This window comes from Cavia porcellus, unplaced genomic scaffold (genome assembly GCF_034190915.1).
Source record: "Cavia porcellus strain 051 isolate PalLab524CR breed Dunkin Hartley unplaced genomic scaffold, mCavPor4.1 scaffold_10, whole genome shotgun sequence".
NCBI classification, from domain to species: Eukaryota; Metazoa; Chordata; class Mammalia; order Rodentia; family Caviidae; genus Cavia; species Cavia porcellus.
The window spans coordinates 22,683,549-22,705,722 of record NW_026947493.1 but is presented as its reverse complement, the minus strand read 5'-3'; the positions used below and the strand labels follow the sequence as shown (position 1 = coordinate 22,705,722).

Below are 22,174 nucleotides of genomic sequence, written 5' to 3'. Positions count from 1 at the left end.
TCAATACAGGGCGGCTCCATTCCTCTCATGGCTCAGTATTTATCTTAGTCTTTTGTTTTCTTGACCTCTATATTCAGTTGTCCAGCAAGCAGCTTTAATACCAAAATGTCTCCAAAGTTATATGACTTTCCTCTATCTCCACTGCTGCCTTCCAGACCAAAGTCACCATTACTTATCAGCTGAACCTCTCCAGAGTCGTATAGGATTCTGCCTACTTTTCTAGCAGTCCATTCTCCTACTGGCACCCAGAATAGTCTTTCATAAATATAAAATAGGTCCTGTTCTTCCTCTAAATCCTTAAGTAATTTCCTGTTGTTTTTAGAGTAAAACATAATCTTGTCTGACCCATTCTACATTTATCTTTCTAAATCTGTTCTTAATCCTTTTCCTTTCCCTTGATCTGGAATTGGGGATATGCTGATCTCTTCCTGTTTCTTAAAGAAGACAATTTATTGATTTTTAAAATTATTTTCTATTCCTTTCTTCTAGACAATTCTCTTTCCATATGTTTTCACATGTGACTCTTTTTCTTGCATGTCTTAATTAAAATACTTCCTTGTCAGAAATAGTTTTTACTAACCGTGCCTAAAATAGCTTCTTGTTCTAATTTTATTCGGTTACATAATTTCTTTTAAAGGATTGAGCAGACTTTACAACATCTTAATTATTCATCTTCTCTCTGTGTCTCACATGCACCTCAGCTACATTTGTAACTCTGTCTGCCTTGTAGGTCCCTCAGTCAGGAATGCATCACACTGTGTTATGAATCAGTGCTTAACAAGCACCGAACCAGTATTTGTTGCGAATCATATATTTTGATCAGTCTTTGTGCACAGAGCTCATACTAGATGAATATCAACAGTGACTGCAGAACATTGTCAAATGCTGCCTCACCCAGAAAAATTTTCTCCTTCTCATATTTAGAAGGAAAACTCTTCCCTGGAATTTCAGGGTGCATTTTATCTGACTCCAGTTATCCTAGTTGGTACCTTTTGGATTGGTTTCCAAACATCAGTAAATGTGTCTAATTTTTCTTAGTAAATTTTTAGATCACTGTCCGGACCATGGAATCTTTCTCTTGTCTCCCTGCCTGTTATCACCGGCCTCCGTGGGTATCTTTCATTATCTGTGTATCTGATTTATATGTGTTTTTCCTACTTTGCCTGCCCCAAGGTCTTACACATAGTAGAAGTTCAAGAAATATTTATGAATATTTTATGAAAGTATAAATTTCAGAAGTACGTATTCACTCTGGATTGCAGCTAATGTGAGAGTTTTAACTCCAAAATGAGACTAAAGTAATGATGTACACATTCTTCTTCCGGCCCCTCTGCTACTCTTCCTCCCTTTCCCTCCCTCTCCTCTCTTCCCTTCCCTCCCTTCTCTTCCCTTCCCTTGGTTTCCCTTTCCCTTTCCCTCTCGTTTTTCTCTTGCATTTGGGTATCCATCTCCAGTTGAATAAAGTTGAGTGCACAGTTTTGCCATGTACTTCTGTGTATTCTTATTTGTAGTTGATTGTGAAAAGTGTGCAATCTATAGGCAACCTCTCTGAGTCTAAGGATCACAGGACTAGATTCAGAAACTAAGTCACTGATTAGCTGCCACCACACACATCTTCAGAGATTCTGTAGCAACTGGCCTGTCTTACTATCATATCTTAGTATTTATTTCCCATGGTCTTCTCCCTTGTGGGTTGCCCGTAGTTACCCTCTTACTGGCATGCCATTTCTTGGATAGCAACAATGACTTAAAACACATGTGAAATTTAAAAGAGCTGCAAATTGTCTCTGAAACTGTCTGTACCAGGAACATCAAAGACATTAGACATTCAATCTTTTGAGCCTAAGAGAGGCTCTTAGCAAACTCCAGCTCAGAAGAATCTATCTTCAGTTTTTTAAAATCTCAATTGTCCTTTGCTCTGGGTCTCTAAATATTCTCTTAGATTCTTAGAAGCTTGAGAACAGAGACTCTGGATTTACTTCTGTATTCCCAGCAGCCAAGATAGGTGCTTGACACATAGTGGGCTCTATTATTAACACTACCCAGACTTTGCTTTTCGTCTTTCTTAGACTTACCTCTTGGGCTTTCTGTGACAGGTTTTCCATGGTTCTCAACATCTCTGCACGAGTTCCCAGAAGAGTTCCTTGACCTCCTAATCAGGTTCTTAACCTGATTAAACCATTGTTTCTTCTTTTATGTCCTTTGGAATCAAATATTTTTTATTGCTAATTTGCTTTTAACAGTTAGTCTTGGGGGGCTGGGAATTTAGCTCAGTGGCATAAGTGCCTACCTGGCAAGCGTGAGGTTGTGAGTTCGATCCCTGGTACCAAAAAAACGAAATGAAAAAAAAAAAAAAACACCCAAATTCTCCTGCCCCCCAAAATAAAAAAAATAGTCTTGAGTGGAATACTTTGGTCTTACTGGCAGGGTTTCTGATGAACACCTGAGGTTGTTAATTGCAGTTGTTACCTGAGCCAACAGCGTACTGCGAGTGCCGGAAGAGAGTTCATGTAGATTTGGTCAGGTTAGTAGGTACCATCATTGTTGAATTCTTTTACTATTTCTGGCACTTTCCTCAGCACCTTTCAAGCATTATTACATTTTCATCCCTTCCAAGACTCAAGGGAGCAAGACTACTGTTTCCCCCATTTTCCAGATAAGAATATAGATCACTTGAAAGATAAATATCATGGGGAAGATCACAGTGGTGCAGTTAGAATTTGAGCCAAGTTTTACCTAGTTTCAAAGCTGAAGCTTTGGAGTCCCCTGGGGTGCTGAAGTGAGGCTTGGTAACAGAATCTTGAGAACTTAGAATGGGAAACATGCTCCACCTACATGTAGAGTTGAGGAAGTTCTACTTGGAGTTTGATGCTACTTCTCATTTTTTTTAAGAGGAAAGCAAATTGACCCAGACTAAGGATTATGGACTATTAGAAACTACTGAAAAAGAAAAGAGCAGTTTTCACTGAGAAAATAAAAATTTCAGATGAGAATTTTAGAAGTTTCACATACTTGGTTAGAATCCTCTCAAAAGATTATAAGATTTGTATATTCATTTACTGTAAAATTCTGTAGAAATGACATGAATGCATTTTGAGGTAGGTGTCAGAAGCTTTGTGATCATTCCAGTTGTCTGTCAATGGATACACTAATTTTAGAAATGACTGGAGCTCCAATTACAATTAAATGAGATAAATCCATACAATTTGTTAGAATAGGACCTGGCATATAAAATGCACTGTAAAAATCATTTATTGTAATTTTTCATTGTCTCATAGTTCAGTGGCATAGCACCTGCCTGGCAAGTGCAAGGTCATGAGTTTAATACCCATTACCAAAAAAAAAAAAAAAAAAAAAAAAAAAAAAGATATCTACTGCCACCTGTATATTATTAGTATGTTATAGTAATTTTAGTGTAAATTAGAATGACTGCTACAATTTCAGATGTTGTATCCCACCCAGAAACAGTCTTTTAGGATAGGAACTGATGAATTTAAATATTTTTGTGCTTTGCATGGTAATTTTCTCAGTCTTCTATTGTACACAGAGAAACTGAGGCAGAGGAAGGTTGTATTATCCCAGAGTCAGAGAGTTTAGGAGTGACTGAATAAGGTTAGAGCCCAGCTCTTTCAATGTCTAGGCCCTGGGGTTATGAAGGGGATTTTGGATTCTCTGAAAAGGTTAAGTAAGATGACTTCCAAGATAACTAGACATTTGGCCAGTTAATCTTCAGAGCTGTTAGTCTTAGAGTTGTTCTGAGACAGTTAATTAACTCTTTTTTTTTTTTTTTTTTTTTGCTGGATGATCAGCAAAAGGATACAAGGATGTTGTCCTTGTAGGAGTTTAAAATGTGGAACAAGAAAGAAAACCTCTGCATAGACAACCACTGGAGCAAACAGGAAGTGACTAAGCCAGATTGTGAACTATTTCCCACCCAGTGTGGCACAAACTACTTAGTTGCCGTCTTGTGTCCTGAATTGTAGAGAAATTTCACTCTCCTCACAGGGGCAACCTGTGTCACTGTGGTTCTTAATGCCCTACATTTCCTCAGAGAACTAACCAGCCACTTGGTCTAGAATTTATTGCATAGATCACCTGATGACTCTAAGATTTAGCTTTCTGTTACCATAATTAACATCAGATGCAAACTTTCCTATTGCAATCACATATTTAATAACTATTACTATTGTTATGTTTTTCAGCCTAGTTGAGAGAGTGATAAAGAGGTCTTTATTGCAGGCGTGGGGGTGAAGGGCTGGGGGGTGGGACTGCAGAAGACTGCAAATTCCCTCTGACCGGAATAAAGGAGTGGGTGGGCCAGGTGACATATTAACAGCTGATTGGATGAGTATTGGCGCCTACCAAAGAAGAAACAGGAAGTTTATTTTGGGCTGAGAGAAGAAACAGGAAGTTGATACCCTTTTGGCTGCTTCGCCATGTTAAATCCCTGCTGTCATGACTCTGCAAATTTCATATGGGCAGAAACCCACCGATTATTGCCAACATTTATTGAGATTGGTAATGTTTATTGAGTACGCACTCTGTATTAGGTGCTCTTTTAAGGATTTATTTGTATTCACTTAATCCCTTGTCAAAGGAAAGGCACACTTCTAAAATCTTTAACATTATTTCAAGCTGGATTTATTGTTTGTCAAGTAAAGGAGAGCTATGCCTCTTCTCAATGGAGCAAATGCCATTCTTGTACAGTTTTGGAAGGTTTGGAGTTAAAAGATTAGGGGAAGTGCAGAAGTGAGAGTGCTTAGCAATGAATTAACCGGTTCTCAGGAGGACATGGGATCCCTGGAGTTAGACTGGTTGGCAGAATAGCTTTCAGGAGTCAAATGACCGCCAAAGGGAAGAGGAGAGAGAACAAAGAATGAGTGCAGAGAGAAATCCAAAGAGGAAAGAAAAAGAGAAACTTTCTTGCATGGTTTCTGTATCAGTCAAGGCTTACTAGAGAAACAGATGTAACACAAGATATACAAATGTATAAGCAATTATAAGACTGGCTTGGCATGGTGAGCCACAGGGCCAGATGGGGGAGCACGCAGAGGGTGTCTGCACGCTGGAGGCTGAAGGGTCCAGCCCAAGATCTGGAGCTTACTGCAGTGTCTCATGCAAGTTCCTGTCAGGAGGCTGATGGGTCTGCAGTGGAGCAACAAATAATCAACACCAGAAGACTGAAGAGTCTACAACAAAGGCTGAAGAGTCTATGCCGGAGGGCTGAAGAGTCCCAAGCGGTCTACACCAGAAGTCAGAGACCAATTTCCAAGCCCAAGGTGAAGACTGGAGCTCCTCCAAAGAACCAGCAGTCAGTCCCTCCTTATTTCTCTTTTATAGTATGCAGGCTAACTGCCTGGAGGGTGGAATGTCCTTTACACCCACACCACCTCATGGGCCCTCCTGTTGAACCTGCTGAGGAAGATTTCAAAGTTAATAACCCTTCCCCCCTGCTGAACCACTTAGTTAAACTTTTAAACTGCTCAAATTGACACAGTGAACAACAGCCTGGAGTGGTAAGAACCTGTCCTCTACCCCTTAGGATATAGAGCCACTCAGTTACTTAGTTGAATGTATAGACTTTTCAAGTTGACACAGTCAACCATTGCAGTTTCCTTTAATGATCCAGTGAACACAACCTCAGGTGTGTCTAGTGACTCTGTTCCCAGGAACTTCTTCATTGATCTTTGACTCTTCTAGCCCATCAACTGTTTTCTGCCTCTATTATATCTCTCGCTGAAGTTATTTCCTGATTGGATCAGGTGCACCCTTCTCCTAATGGGAGTGGGGAAAGTCAGACGTTTGTTTGATAAGAAATTATGCCTGGTTTGAGCAAGGAAGTCATCATGAGTTGTCAACCTAGCTCATCAAGGGTGTATGGGAGTTTCTGTACCAAGAACTGCTCATGTGGGTGTGGGGGAGGCTCAGGTTATTTGCTGGAAGGCTACTGTGGGGGGCCAAGCATTGGATGATGGTTTGGACTAGGGTAGTAGGGGGAAGGGTGTTGAAAAGGAGTCAGATTGGGTACCTATTCTTCATGGAAGATGCCTCCCATTGAAAGGCAATATCAACACCAGGATAAACTCAGCAGTTTTAGTGAACTTCCTGATTATGTATCCTCAGAAGACTGCAGTTTAGCCTGTGAGTGTCTCTGGAGACTGTTTTTGAAGCCAGCCAATGCAGGTAGAAACAGAGGCACGAAGTGACAGCTGGCAGTGGAATCCAGTGAAACTATTTAGAAAAGGAGGCATAATCCAGACCCAATTCTTTGTAGGCTTTTAAATAATAATAGTTCCTCCTAGATAATTTCATACATTTTAGATATTGACTGAAATAATGGATGTGAAGAAAACAATTTAAATTTCATTGCTATTCTGATTATAAGTGGGTGTTTGACATTTTAAATTTTATCTTGACAGAAAGAGTTAAGAAACAGAAGAATGTAAGAACGTGTTTTGTGTTTGTGTATGGGAGAGGGGGAGTAGAGAAGAGAGAGAAAAAGAGAGAGTGTTGGAGACTGATTTTGGAAAGGCTAAGAGCTGCTGTTATTCCCTAGGCATTAAAGCCTGAGCTCCTACTAATGAGGTTTAAAAACCCTAACTTTTTCTGTGCAGTTAATAATAGTACTGCCTACTGACATAACCAGGGTTCCAAGAATAATTGCCCTCCTTCTCATTTTATTTTTAAGACCTAAAAAACTTTTTTTCTTGAGGAGAAAGTACCTTTCAAATGCAGAGCATTTCAATCTAAAAGCTCAATTTTAGGGCTTCGACATTTGGTCCTAAACCATGTAAGTGGAGTCTTTCGAGTGAAGGATAAATGAAAGTGAAGAATGAAACTGAAATCCATCACTGATTGGCTTTCAGTTAGGAATGTTCCTCCTTTCGCAGAGGACACATGACTGATCTTTTCTTGAAGACTGCTTCTTTCCCAAATTGAGGATAGTTTCATGATGCTTTAATCTGGTGCTTTGGTAGACATCATTTTAATGTGTCAATAATAGATTTAGAAGTTTTATAAAAACACCTAATTATAAGGAGAAAATGATTATAAGCATCGTAACTGCTAATATTATGAGGCCCTTCATAGAAATGCTTAAAATATATATTTAGAGGGTTTAAAAAGTAAACCTTCAGCATATTTAGGTGTGTACGCATTGTAGGGTACTTTGAAAGGTAGTTCTGTAAAATACTTTATAAATTGTCTGTAAATTTCCACAATTAAATGAACTTGTAAATTATTAGGAGGAGAGAGACTGGTAGGAACAAAGGAGTGTGACCTGCGTGTGACAAATACTGGTGGAATATCTGGATTATGTTGCCAGGATTATTTTCATGGAGGGCTATTTTGGATCAACTTGCTTCTCAGACATAGATTTCCATATTGGCTTTTTAGCCTTTGGTCAATGACAGTTGTACTGTCCTGAGCCTGGCTGGTCCATGCTTCTGCCTGTACTAAACTGCACAGTGCAATTTAAAGGCACTTCTTACACAAGCTGTCCCACACTCACTTTCTGTCATCCTATGGGCAGGAATGGCTGTTAGACTCAGGGGAAGCACTTTCAGGGATGGACCGGTGTCTCTAATGGAACTTTATTTAGAAGTTAGCTTAAAATGTAAAGTTAAGATTAGGGATGTGCTACTATTGCACCTTCCTTCATGAGGGTGACTTATTAAAAGAGAAAGTAAACTTAACAATTATAAGCGAGTATCCGTACGTGACATGGATGCGGGTTTGTGTTATACAAGAGTTACACTTGTGCTTGAAAGATGTTTGCAAGAGTCAATAAAATTGGCTGCATTTACATTTCCTTAGCTCATCCCAACTCCCTGATGCTAAACAAGATGTTATAGGAAAAGAAAATGGAGCTTTCTTGCTGTGCAGTCTTTGTAACTTAATTCACAGAGAAAATGGCCAAGAATTACAAACACCTAAAGGAAGATGGTGCTTACCTATGGAGAAACCCATTTACAGGAGCCAGTTCTTCAAAAAGGAAGCAGCTAGCTCTCTGCCTTTGAAGATTTCAATATTTACTTTCTTGAAGGTGACCAACATGATCTCTCTCTGTTCCTTCTCTGATTCAGACACATCAAATACAGGATGAAGATTTAAAATTCAATTTGGTATTCCACCCAGAAATGCATTATTGGTTCCTTGAGGAAAACAATTTATGTATGGCCAGGTGCTGTTTTCTTTACCTCTGCATAGAGTTTCCTCCTAGGGCTTGGAAATGCTAAGTGAGTTTGCACGAGGAAATAAAGGTAGCAGCTTGCAACCTCAGTTACAGACTTTATTTATTCAATGTATCAGTTTCTGAAAGTTAGAACAAACAGTATATGTTTTCTATTTTAAGACAATATTTACAGCATAGAGGTGGTGTTAATTACGGGTAAAATTTGAAGGGCTTTTTATGATCTTTTTCTCCAAATACCTAACTGTGATGGGGGAAATGATCTGGTAACAATCACTTGTACATTTTTAGGAAATGCCAGTGACTGTTACACTCTCTGTAACAGGTAGTTGTTTGTAAGCCATCTCTCTAATGATGGAAGACATTTTATTAACTTGCCGCTCAGCATGGGCATTGTATATACGTGATACCCTTCCTGTTAGATCTGGAATCGCACTGAAGCCATGGTCACACACTTCATGTGCTAACCCAGATCATCCAGATGAGCATATATGAAAAGGTAGACTTACTTATCCTGTAAATTATGACTGCAGAAGATTTCTTTAACTATAGCAAGTCATTGGGTACCATCAAAAATTGTCTGCTTCAATATACCAGTTTGTGTCTTCAGGTATGAAAGATGATATGCCCATTTTGAGCTGGAATAAGGATATGTATGATTTTTCTTTTGCTGCGTTTCATTGTGTGATCTGATAAGACTGTTTTTCCAATACATTTTGTTTGTATTTTTTTAGGAGATATTGATCAGCAAGAGATGGCTTTTCCAAGCAAGAAGAGTGCTATTCTGGTGGATGGAGTTGTACTGAATGGTCCAACCACAGATACAAGGGCAGGAGAAAAATTTGTTGAGGAGGCCTGTAGGATAATAATGGAAGAAGTCATTTTGAAAGCTACTGACGTTAATGAGAAGGTAAGAAGGAAAATGTATAAAAAATTCCAGAAGTGGAGAGGATAGATTCCCGCTGACTTGTATGGTCGTACATAAAGGGAATGAGAGCTACAAGGTTTCCTTTCCTTTACACTTTTATCTCAAGGGCATGTGCAGTTACCAGAGGTAAGGTCATTTCTCCCTCTGGCTCCTGCCCAGTGTTTATGTTCAGCATTACTCGTTAGGAGATTGGCTGTGACTTTAGCGTTTAATCAAGACTGGAAGCAGAGGGGTGAAGTTTCCTGCCTTTGGGAATAATCTAGATTATAAATAACCCATTGCTCTGATATATGCACTCTCTAAAGCACTTTGTACTCCATTTTCTTGTACATATTCTTTATTACCCTTTGTAAAACCCCAAGACACAGCTGTTACACTTTTTATTAGAGATGAGGTGGATAATGACGGATGGAGTGGCCAAATATTCTGCCCCAACTATTACAGTAGTAAGTATCATAGCTAGGACTAAACTTCAGACAGCCTGGCATCTAAATTTGCACTCAAATTCTCTTTCGTATGCTGCTGATTATCACTAAATTATCTTTTATTGCATTGATGATTTTTTTCATGTTGGAATTGGATTACCAACAAGTGAATCTGTGGGAGAGATTTCTCCCCAACTATGTTAGTAGAAAATAAATATAATTTAAAATGTTTTTTAAATGCAGTATTATTTATTCTGAATTTTTTGTCTCCTGCGTTTGAGAAAGCAAGTAGAATAGATTGACATTTCCTGCGAACTTGGAATTCAAGGCAACATCATTAAGTGGTATTTCTTATCTATGCAAATTCTGTGTTTGTAATTGCATATTTTCTGGTGTACTCTGAATTTGTGAAATATTCTGGACCTGGTTTGCTGTGGAGCAGACTGTTCCTCTAGCAAGTTATTTTTTTAAATTGGCTTTATTCAGTCATTAAATATTAACTGAATTTTAGCTACTGGTAAAGCATTATACTTGGCCCTGGAGGATATAAAGAAACACAAGATAAAGGTCCAGCTTTGATCAGAATTTATAATCTAACTGAAACAGTAAGTTTTCAATGGCAAAAAGGCTGGAGGGTCCCAGTAAGAATGTGATAAATGCTGAGAGCATGGGGAGGACTTTTGGGATTTCACAGAAGAGTGTGTGCCTTTTGAGCTTTAATGCATTGCATAAATGTTAGGTAAGATTTTGGTGGGCAGAGAGAGATCAAGAGTGGGACACTCGTTTCTCAGGATGTTAAAGAAAATAGAAATGTAAATAATGGAAAGACCATGTTAAAAGGGCAAGATTTAGTTAACATACCAAGAAGACATTTCTTCTTGGAAGGAAAGTTCACACAGGGGACTGATTGGACCTGAAAAAAGAAGGTAAATTGGGGTCTTTCACAAATTAAGCAGCCTGGAGCTCGTCCCAGATGATGGATGTACAGGCGGTCTATCCATTTGAAGTTGCAGTGCTGTGAATGCTCACTGGGGCTTGGGAGGGCGGTGAAGTTTTTATACGACTAACTTAGCTTCCTGAGGTCCAGTAGGGCACCATTATAAGGTAAACTACAGATGCATTTCCACACTTAGATGGTTAGTTCTAGCGCCCTCTCCAATGGTTACACTTTCCCAACCACTTTTCTTTTTAAAAGACATGTTGAGTTTAACTCATATTCATTGAAATTTGCTCAGTTTTGTGAGCTTTGACAAATCTGTACGTAGCCATCACCACCACTGAAATACACAGTAGTTTCATTTCCCCCCAGATTTCCCTGTGCCACTTCCATTGCCATCCTCTTCTCAACCCACCTTTCTCTCTCCTGGAAACTGCTGGTGTGTTTTCTGCCTCTACAGATTCTGTCTTTTCTAGGATGTCATATTTGACCTTTTGAGGCTGTGGTTTTCCCTTATGAAAATCCACTTGAGATTCTTCCATGTTGTGGAGTTTATCTGGAGTCCTATCTGTGGCTCGTCTCGTGCACTGTTGCTTCACCTCTGCGTGTTACTGATGCATCACCATAATTTAATTGCACACTTTTCACATAGCTTGATATTTACTCCTGTTCCTCCCACCCCACCTTCCCACCACCCAGTCTTCCTGATCCCTGGCGCTCCATTGGTCTCTTTCTTCCTCTCCATGTCTAAACTTTTAAAAACTGTCTACTTCCCCCGCTACTTCTTCACCTCCCACATTCTTCCTCTGCGCAACCTGGCCTCCACCTCCACCTCGCTCAGGCAAACTACTCTTGCTAGGAACACCTTCTTATGGATGACTCCCATGAACACGTCTAAGTCTTTATCTGTTGTGTCTTCTCATCAGTATTTGGCAGTATGAACATCTCCTTAAAAGATCCTTTTGTGCTTGATTTTTCTGGCGCTGAATACCTCTTAGGATTTCCTCATATGCTCTGGTCTGCCCTCCAGGCATGCTCCTGTGCCCGTTGATATTTCCTTGGTGCACCCTGTCCCTTCCTCTCCTCCCTGTAGGCTCTCTTTCAGATGTGTCATTCATTCCTTGTTGGGTCATAGTGTGGTCTGGCATTTTGTGCCTGTTTTTTCACTTAAGCCTCAAATGACTGCTACACTCAGCTTAGATGTTCTGGGGAAGGAGTGCCTTAGACCAAATGTGCTCAGAATTCATCATCTCAATCCTGCTCCAAACAAAATCCTTCTCTCCTGCCGTGTCCCCTCCTTATGGATCTTCCTGTAGCCATCAGACCCTGTGTTTAGCAGAGTAATCACAAGGACATCCTTGGCTCATTCCTCTCTCTTACCTGCAAAATACAACTAGAAACTATATCCTATATACAGTATCTACCTTCAGTCAAACAACCACCTTCTCTTGCTTGATTTATTAATCTGTTTATTTCAGGTCTCTACAAAACTGTTGTGGAAACTCTGTGGAAATTTCATTTCATAACCTAAACATTTCAGTAACTTTCTTAGTACCAAGTCAAACTCAGTAACATGATCCATAAAACTGACCATGGTCTATCTTTATATCTTCATTTATTCTTCATTTATTCAACAGATCTTTATGGAGAATCTATTAAATAGTGGGATTCATGTTAGTTACTTGGGATAGGTGAATACAGACCAAGATCTCTACTTTCGTGGAGATTACATAGAACATAGTAAAGAAGTGAATAATAAAATGTCATGGAATATGATACATGCTGCAGGGTAAAGAAGAGAAGAGAAAGATGGGGGAGACAGGTAGTGATTTTAAGTGAGGGAGTTGGGATTGCTGCCATTGAGAAAATGACACATTTCAGCACAGCTTTGAAAAAAATGAAGTAGTTAGCTATGAGGATATTTGGAGAAGAAGCATTTAGGGAGAGACACCTGTTATGCAGGGTCCCTAAGGTAGGAACAGACCTCAGGTATTCAAGGACCAAGAAGGTGAGTCAGCCAGGAGGAAGGCAGTGCTATATGAGACTGGAGAGGAAACACAGCCAGGAGAAAGATCATGCAGGATCACTTCATGCTCCTGTAAGAACTTCATCTTTTACTCTGAAGGAAGTGGAGAGCCATTGGGTATATTTGAGCAGAAGAATCGCCCTCCCTTAGTTATAAGAGAATCTATACTCTATTCTTGGGAATCTTGGCTCAAAGTTGATAGACTGTATGAGGAAAGGGTACAAAATTAGGATTTGATTTTAGTATGCAGCTTCACTTACAGCTTCAATTTTCCCCATGTTCTAGCCACACCACATGCACTTGGGTTTTCAGATGCACCACGGGGTCCCTTGATTTTCTGTCTTTTCCACTTCTGTTACTTCTATCTGAAACATCTCTAGTATTATCTCATCCCTTGACCTTTGCTTGATTTACTGTATTTTTGTTTAGTGCTACAACTTGCTTATCTATCATTTCATACAGGAAATGTGTGACCGTGCAGATGTAGGATGGGCCCTTTCATTTGTCTCCACAGCACATGTATTGCACTCATAGAAGTCTTCATGCTGAAGTATGGTTGCGTGGTTAGATCTCTGTGACTTCCATTTTTTTGGGAGCTTCCTGAAGTGCATTGCATGCTTTATACCCCCCAATTCCAGGCTCTGTGGGTAACCTATTAATTGCAGGTTATTGCTCAACCTCCAGGTGTGTGAATGGCAGCCTCCGGAACAGCTGAAGCAACTTCTTGACTTGGAGATGAGAGACACAGGCGAGCCACATGACAGGCTGTTGAAACTCTGCAGAGATGTCATCCGCTTCAGTGTCAAAACTAGTGAGAACTTCCATTTACTTCCTTGCTGTCCATCTCTCACAACTTCTTGCATTTTTAAAGCATTTATTTACCTCTTAAGGAATCTGGGTGTGATAATGTTTATGGAATGAGAAATTTGGTTTAAAAAAAATAGTGTTTCTGACATTTTCACCAGGGCTCATTTAATGCAGATTTGCTGTCCAGGCCAAAGATAAATTAATAGTATAGTATAAACATTATTGATTCCTTGCCAATCTTAGTCTTCTATTTATAACTGAGATCATATATTATCACTACTGCTTATCAGTTTTTTAAGTTCCTTCAAACTGACAGATAGTATTTTAATTTTAAGGACTTTAAATCTTTATGGACCAGAGTGTGCAAAAAAAGAAAAATTCAGGATGGTGTCTTTAATATAAATAGGAATAGATTTATTTGGGGCACAGTGATTAACTTTTGGCCTTGCTAATTATCAGATTAATTGAGCAAATCATGCAAAATCAAAAAATAAAAACCTTCTCATGTAAATATAGGAAAACTATATTTTGAGTAAATTTTGCTGTGATTTTTACACTAATGCCATGATCCTTGTGATCACTTGTAAATGCAGGAATGTGGTATCAGTTTGTGTAGTGAAGTAATTTTAACTTAACTACTAGTAGCTGTATATCCAGTGAGTGGGTCACAAAGGTGGAAGAGTAACTTTCCAAAATAAGCATTTTTTAGTCTGATGTGAAAATAATCTAGTGCTCAAAACCACACAGTCATTGTACTGTGTGAGTTCTGACACTGGACTAAATTTAGTGGAAAGAACATAATAAAATCTTGGCTAAAATTAATTGGATTATATTCCCTTGGGAAAGTCTGGTGTATGTATCAAAAACTCAGTTAACATTTCAGAAGCAGAGATACATATCTTATTATTACAGTGCATGTCAGAAGTGTAGAATGACATTTAACGCAGTAGATTTTTCAGTTTACTGGATATTTTCCATAACGTTACCATGGAAATCAATCATAAATTAACACAGCACTAAAAAAAAATCTTATTAAAATTACTTGTAGCAATGTCTGGCTTCCTTTGCCAGATCAGAGGAAGTGTTCCATGTTTTAATTGAAAAGACATTTTCTTTTGAGATTTTTTTTTTTATTAAACCTGTAGTTTAAAGAGGAAAAAAATCCCACTCAAACGAAATTCTGTAAGTTGTCATGATTAAAATGATTCCCAAATACCTAAAAGTAGACATCGACCTCTCGTCTCTTTATTCTTTGTCCTGCTGGGTTGCCTGTGGCTTAGAATGTCAAGACAGATAGCCTGGTGTCGGGTGTGAATATTCACACTGTGTAAAGCCAAGAACCTTTATGAGATCTTTCATGAGAAAAAATCTGTAGCAAGTTGGAATTTGAAATCATATGAGTGCTAACGGAGACCGTGTTTGAAGTCAGTTGAAGGAAGAAGCCTGCATAAGCTGCGTGATGAGTCACATCCACTCCATCTACATAACACCATCTCGCTGTCCAATCTAAAAAATGAAAAGGCCACTCACCATCTGTAACTTGAGGTGACGCCTCAAGTTAGTGAGGAAGATGCATTTGAAGTCAGGGACGCTGGTAGTGAAAGTTTCAGAAGATGAAGGTGGTAGGCTGTGGAACTTGGAAAAAAACAGTGTTCAAATCCATTTCTCAAGGGTTCTAGTTGGATGCAAATCGTTGAAAAGAGCAGTTGGTAAATCAGAGCTCCTGCTCACGTTTTGCATAGAAGCATTGCTTAGTAGGAAGGGTACAGAGTCATATTTTGAGTGTTTTAAAAATTCAGGTATAATTTACATTCAATAAAGTGTACCAGTCTTAAACACTAACCTCAGTAGATTTCTATGCATTTGTACATTGAAATCATCACCCAAACTAGATTTTGACCATTTCTAGCATCCCAGAAGGTCTTTAAGATGCCAACAACAGTTTCTTCCCTAAAGTACCCAGAATTCTAACTCATATCTCCATCAGAGGCTTTGCTGATTCTGAATGTGTGTAAATAAACATGCTTTGTATATTTTTATTTCTGGCTGCTTTCATTATTCAAAAGACTCATTTATGTTATTATCATTTATGATATTGCCAATATTTTTTTTTCTTTTTATTGATGCATAAAAGGAATACTTTGTTTGAAATTTGCAGACCACCCAAGATTTTTCAACCAACTGTACGCTGGACTTGATTATTACTCTTTGGTGGCCCGGTTTATAACAGAAGCACTAAATCCTAGTGTGTAAGTGTCATGCTACTAGAATTTCACACTACTGAATATGGACTGGAAATGTTTCTTAAATAGATGAAACTTTAATGGCTTTGTGTTTAATGATTTTTTTGCATATTAAAATTATAAATAACAGAATAATCTTATGACAGTAGTATTCAGAGAGTTGCATGATTTGTATAGTGGTACCGTGAGATAACAAGAGATCTCATTTAACAGATGAGAAAATTGATTAAGCAACTTTTCATGCATTGCTACATGAAGAGCCAGGTCTGTATAACAGCTAGAGACACTCTGAATAATAAACCTTGACTCTGCTCTTGTGAAGCATAAAATCTAGAAAGAGAAAGAAAAGCTAGCCAAAATGGTATTAGCGTAAAATTAATGTAAAACACAATCTCATAGGAATCCAAAATACTGCTACCTCTCACCTAAGGAAAATTTCCGCTCACCATTAACTCCACTCTGCTCACTATATTTTCAGCAAGCTTTTTACTACCAATGTTACTTGATGATTTATAAACTTTCAAGGGCTTTCCAAGGTATTTAAATATGGCATTTGCTCCTGTAACTTTGGTTTCTATCTTGTCCGTCTTACCCTCCACTACACTCCCTATATCTCTGTCAGCTACACCCACATGGGTTGTTCAGTGCATTAGTGCGGTTATGCTGTCTCCCACCGCGGAGATTTTTTGCATGTCATTTCCTTTACTTGGACCTGGTCCCTCCCATTTTTACCTACCTCTCACTCATCCTTCAGTTCTAAACTGTAATTTCTTCAGAGAAGGCTTTCCTGAGCTCCCAACTTGGAAAAGTTTACCACCATCAGAATCCAGCGCAGTATTCAAGGCATCCTAAGAGTGACGTGGCCATTGTCCATAGCTAATGCAGTTTCCATGCCTTGCCCTTTGCTGTCCTTATGTACTGAAGCTTTTGTACAGACTGATTGCTGAAGAAACTTGTTTATCTCCAAGGCTGCCATCTATTGGCATTTATATAACCCTGTTAGCACTGTTACCGATAAAATAATTCTCTATTTCCAATGGCTACATTTCCAAAGACTACCTACACCTCAGCAGCCACTTCATTTAATAAAACTCTAGAGTTGCCTTTCTTGAGACACCAAAGGAAGGTTTTGACACTAATTATAGGAGTTAAGTGTTCTTTATGTCTATCTAGTTATACGTATGAGGTGTCCCCAGTGTTTATATTAGTGGAAGAAGCAGTTCTGAAGAAAATGATTGAATTTATTGGCTGGGAAGAAGGAGATGGAATATTTAACCCAGGTGAGTACAATTGGTTACAATTAGTTGTTTCTATCACCTTTCCACTATGATCATAGAAAAATGTATTCACTTGAAGAACAACGCCTTGTAGATTTACAGAATATAAAAATGTTGGATATTACTAAGACACGCTCCTAGGTAATCATATAGCCTGTGCCTTTCTCTAGAGAGATAATATTTTTCATAAATGGTAAGTAAATGACATCCATACTTAACAAATGAGATGTCTACTATCTGAGGCCTATGTCTAACACAGATGAATTTATCCGCTTTGGGAGTTTGGAGATGGAAAGGCTATGATAAGTCTTCCAAACTTTTAAATCAACTTTACTTGTGCAAGTTCTTAAATGACATTTGCTTGTCTTATCATCCTTTTTGGAGCCAAAGGTGAACATGTAATATCATTTCAAGTTTATGTATCATGTGACAGAAAGAATATTATTAACTGTGGAGTTTTGAGTATTGAGCTGAAGTCCAAGCTCATGGACTGAAATTTACATTAAAAGAACCTTAGAATAAGAGAATAGGCAGAATTTTTTTTCTTTGCTGGAACTGAAAGGTTGTGAAATTGGAGAGTAAGGAGTTTGTAAAAGTAATGTTAAACGTAATGAGTGGGAATGGTGTTTGGGTGACTTTCATAGTGATTTTTAAAATTGGAGAGTAAGGAGTTTGTAAAAGTAATGTTATTTGATTTATTTTTTGTACATGTACATACTTTAGTTATCCTCTCCCCCCATCATCTCCTTCACTCCCCCATCTCAGGTTTACACGCTTTAGGGGAAATTTCAATGCGTATAATGTGATTTTGCTATAGAATAATCATAGTCATTTGTTTTCCACTGCATTCAGTATTTTGAGTACTATAAATTCATGCTATAAATATGACATTTCAATTTTGTTTTTGCAGGTGGTTCAGTGTCCAATATGTATGCAATGAATTTAGCTAGATACAAATACTGTCCTGATATTAAGGAAAAGGGGCTGTCTGGGTTGCCAAGATTAATCCTTTTCACATCTGCAGAGGTAAAACATTATTCTGATATCAGACTAGACTTTTGAGAATGTATTGTTTCAGAAGAATTGTTTGTTTGAGGATTGCTGTTGTGACATTATCCTGTCCATGAATGATTGATGTATCTATGTATAGTGTAATATTGTATTCCAAAGGATGTACCAGTGGGGTCTGGCATTGAAACTCCTGGCCATCCAATTTTGTACATTATCTTTTAAAAAAATTATAGTCTGTATCATTTTCTTTGAGGAAAGAACATTTCATTTGAAATGCTTCTTTTTGTGAATCTCTTCTAAGAGTGCCTTGTTTCTTAGAACTCTGATGAACATATTTGATGATCTCACATATGCTCTCTACTTGTAAAATATGTTATCTGCTTGCTCTGATTAGCTAGTGTAAGGGTTTATATCTTCCCTTTCAAGTAGAAAAGCACATATTCAGTAACAGTGAACACATACGCACCCATGTATAACTGGGCACTGCAGCAATTGTCCCCTCTTACTAATAGAGGTAGTCAGATTGTGGGTAGGTGAACTGGATATGATCTCAGATGCCACCTTAAGTGCCTATCTCCATTGCTTGCTATTTGAGTGACTTGGATAAATTGATTGACTTCTCTGTACCTCAGTTTCCTAATTTGGAAAAATGAGTATCAGTGATCATTTCCAATCACAACAGTATAGAACTATATGACAGCTGGGCAGTTCTGCTATTCTTGGATAGTCTGTCTCCAGTGCCCAGGGCTTGGCTGGCCAACTGATGATCTGGAAATGTTCCCCTGGGGTGATGCCCGTGACTCTCTACTGCTCCATGTGTTCTTCCCCTTCCAGCAGACAGTTTCTAGGTGTGTATCCAAGGTAGTGGTACAGGCACAGGTAATAAAAACATGAAAACACCCCAAACCTTGAATCCTAATCTCAGAAACTGGCACATAATTACTTCTGCCTCATTTGGGGGTGGGGAAGTAAGCTAAACCTTTGAACTCACATTCAAGATGGAACTTTTTGAAAAATCATAAGGGATAGAGCTATGTGCCATACACAGTGAACAACTGGGGTACTGAAAGCAACTCAGTAACCATGAAGTAGTCACTAATGAGTAAGTTGTTGCAAATGTTAGTTACTGCATTCCAGGTAGAATCTGACACATAACAGTAAGAAGTGTTCACTATTATTAATAGTGGAAATAATCTACAAAGTGCAGTTTTATCTGGAAGATTCTTTTTTTTGTATCAGGGATCAAACTCATGACCTTGTATTTGCTAGGTAGACGCTTGTGCCACTGAGCTAAACCCCCAGCTAGAAGATTGTTTTTCACGTCTTCTTTTTCCTTTTTGATTCCAGTTGGTTCCTCTGTCTTTATGCCACTTCTCCTCCTCCTCCTCCTCCTCCTCCTCCTCCTCCTCCTCCTCCTCCTCTTCCTCTTCTTCCTCCTTCTCCTCCTCTTCCTCCTGCTTTTTCTTCTTCTGTACAAGGTCCCTCTGATGGGATTTGTCTGAGGGTCTGCTTCATGTTTCAGCTGGGGAGATCATGTTTCAAGGAAGATCACAGATATAAAGGACCTTTCTGATTACATATTATCAAGAGCACATGCTGTACCTATCTGTGTTAGTCATCCTTTGCATTGCTAGGAAAAAACACCAGACATATGCAAGTTAAAGAGGGAGAATATTGCTCTCCCATGCCCATGGAGACTCCACTTGCAGCTCCTTCTTTCCCATGATCTGCCAAAGAGACTTGGGTCATAGCATTAGATTATTTTAACTTATTTTAATGATCACCTTCTTCACTTATTATAGCAAGTACATCTATTATTTACTCAGGAAGGAATTAAAGAATGTGTTTACTAATCTTAAATCTTGCAATAGCCTTTTTGCTATACCTCCATTGTTCTTTTAGGCCTTTTTTCCCTGTGCGATGATGTGCTCCTTTACTGCTGAATTAGGCAGGTTTGTCCAGATTGCTCTGTCCCTTTCTCCACCATTAAATATAGAATATGAACTTGCCATGGAAGGCATTTTTTACATACTTTCAAATTTTGATTGTAATGCAGCTGTTAATAAAGACCTGCAAGCTTAGCACAGAGACCCCTGCCCATCAGCATAGCCAAGATAGCTTCTCCAGTTGCTATGTGACCATCAAAAAGAAGGGGGCATTTGGAGAAAAGTAATACATTTGTAACTTGACCGACACTTTAATATGCATTTCTTGGTTGCATGTAGAAATCCCAGGTTTGTAAAGCTCCTGAGGAATTCATTTCATTTTTGAATTCAGTGGAAAAGTAATGATCATTGTCTGCCACTAAAAAAGGATGGTGAAAAAGGAATTCTTGTCTCCCAGGCCAGTGATACACCTTTCTTCTGTAGCAGGGCTAGACAGGACACAAGTGAGATGTTTAGGGTGCAGGTCTCAGGGTTGTGTCTAGTTTAACCTTGCACTGTAGGTTGGGTTTAGATACTATTTCAGTCCCACTGAACAGGCAGGCAGGTTTCCCTTCAGTTGAACTGCTGAGCATGAGGCTGAAATCGTCATTCTGCGTGCTGGCTCTGGTCTCTTTAGGAACTGAGCAAGTTGTACGTTTTTGGAAAAATCCTTTGCATATTTCTTTTCTTCTCTAGAATTCTTTAAAGTATAGTATTTATAAATTCTACTCTTTCTATCAGCTCATTTAAGCATCACATTAGTCAGGACTAGCAGGGACCCAGGTGTGCAACGTGATGCACGTAAAGGAAAAAGCAGAAATTCATTGAAAAAGCCAAAGTCATAGGGAAAAAAACAGAAGAAAAGGACAGGAAAACCCTTTCAGGAATCAGAATGTGAAATGTTAGCTTGGTCCTCTCATGCGGGTACTTGCTGTTTTGTCTTTATAGAAATGAACACTTACTGAGCTTTTTTGAGCCTTCTGTAGATTTTTGGTATCTACAGGGAGTTTGGGTCTTACAGCAACTGACTTATCTTTGGCCAGGGCTGGGAGCAAGCATCATTTGTTTCTAAACGTAGCTGTTACTTCTGAATTCCAGCCTTCCAGGTTCGTCTTCTCCTTGAAAGCACTCAGCATGTCTGAAGGATCTCTCTTTCTTTCTCTCACCTTCCAGGGGCCTTTTCCTTCTCTGATGCTTTCAGATGTTTAGGCTGTAGTTTTTCAGACGTTTTATCTGTACCCATCGCTGAGACTGACACTGGGCTCTACTTCGCCCAGAGGTACTTAAAGAGAGAGCTGCAACTATCCTTAATCTGATTACAAGTTTTTGATCCAGCGTGTCTATTGTTTGGAGATATTTTGCTTTTTTTCAGGGGTAGAACACTGTGATTTTCCTGATAGTCAGATGCCAGTGGGGGTAAACTAGCGTTTATCATTAGGCAGTTGGTAACTGTTCAGTTTCCAGAGCCCAAATCTCTGGTGAAATAATTCACCTTGGCTGTGTCACCTTAGCTGTGGCAGGTGTGTTCCCTTCAACTGGCACAGACAGTTGTAGCAAGTAGAGAATTAATTACACTTTCAAATACATTATTGTTCTTTACTATGCATATGTTCTTGTAACAACCTAATGCATCCCAGGCAGTTTGGATGTGTCCTATTTGATATTTGGGGAAATTAATTATTTAGGTTAGTTTCATTTTTCTTGATAGTGTTACTTCTGCATTTTATTTTTATAGGGTTAAAAAAAAAAAAGAGCTTCCAACAAAACTCTTGACAAAAGAAGGAAAAAAAATTACCACATTTGAGGGAATGTATCAAGTTAAGTGCGAAGGCATGACTACTCTATAAGAGTACAATACATTATAAATGTATTCATACCTATGAATTAAATTGCAAAAGTTTTTTTTGGTACAATAATATCCTTTAGTACCTTCATTTTTCTGGCATGAAAAAAAGTTAATTGACCACCTGTCTTCAATAATATATAAAGAATGACATCTCCAATATTTGCATGCTAATTACCTTATAGGCTCCATGTAGTGAAGGGAAAAAGCCCAACAATCTAAACTATATATTACTGTTTGCAAATAAGAAGCAGGTCAGACCCAATTCCAGGACCGTCTATTAGTCTTATTCATAGCTGAGTACTTGTCTATAAATTAATACTAGTCTTTTTCTTATGATTTTAGGCACATTCCTGAATGTCTGATTTCAGTCTCGTATTCAGTATTAAATAAGATTGATCAAGTATCTGGTCAGACATTCATAACCCATTGTTTGCTCTTGGAAATCAACTCTTCTCTAGTTGGTGAATGCAATCTTTGAGCAAGGGTCTTGCTCTCTCCTTGGAGGGTTTGAGTCAGCAGTGGACTAAGATTCTAAGTTTGCACCAATCCTGGCCTTAC

At 38.6% G+C, this 22,174-nt stretch overlaps 1 protein-coding gene across 6 annotated transcripts in view; it reads left to right on the top strand.

Moving 5' to 3' along the window:
* The window catches only part of Gadl1 (glutamate decarboxylase like 1), a 183,150-nt gene that overhangs the window by 26,974 nt on the left and 134,002 nt on the right, over positions 1-22,174 (top strand). For 5 of the 6 annotated variants that reach the window (XR_010050090.1, XM_063257084.1, XM_063257081.1 and 2 more), the window contains exons 2-6: positions 8,926-9,101; positions 13,192-13,318; positions 15,473-15,563; positions 16,731-16,837; positions 17,745-17,860. Coding sequence is in view for 5 of the 6 variants with exons in the window: in XM_063257084.1 (XP_063113154.1) it covers positions 8,946-9,101; positions 13,192-13,318; positions 15,473-15,563; positions 16,731-16,837; positions 17,745-17,860 (597 nt within the window). In the remaining variant the exon portion in view is untranslated. Of the gene's footprint in view, positions 1-8,068; positions 8,183-8,925; positions 9,102-13,191; positions 13,319-15,472; positions 15,564-16,730; positions 16,838-17,744; positions 17,861-22,174 lie in introns of those variants that run through there. The other variant, XM_063257083.1, reaches the window with a different exon arrangement.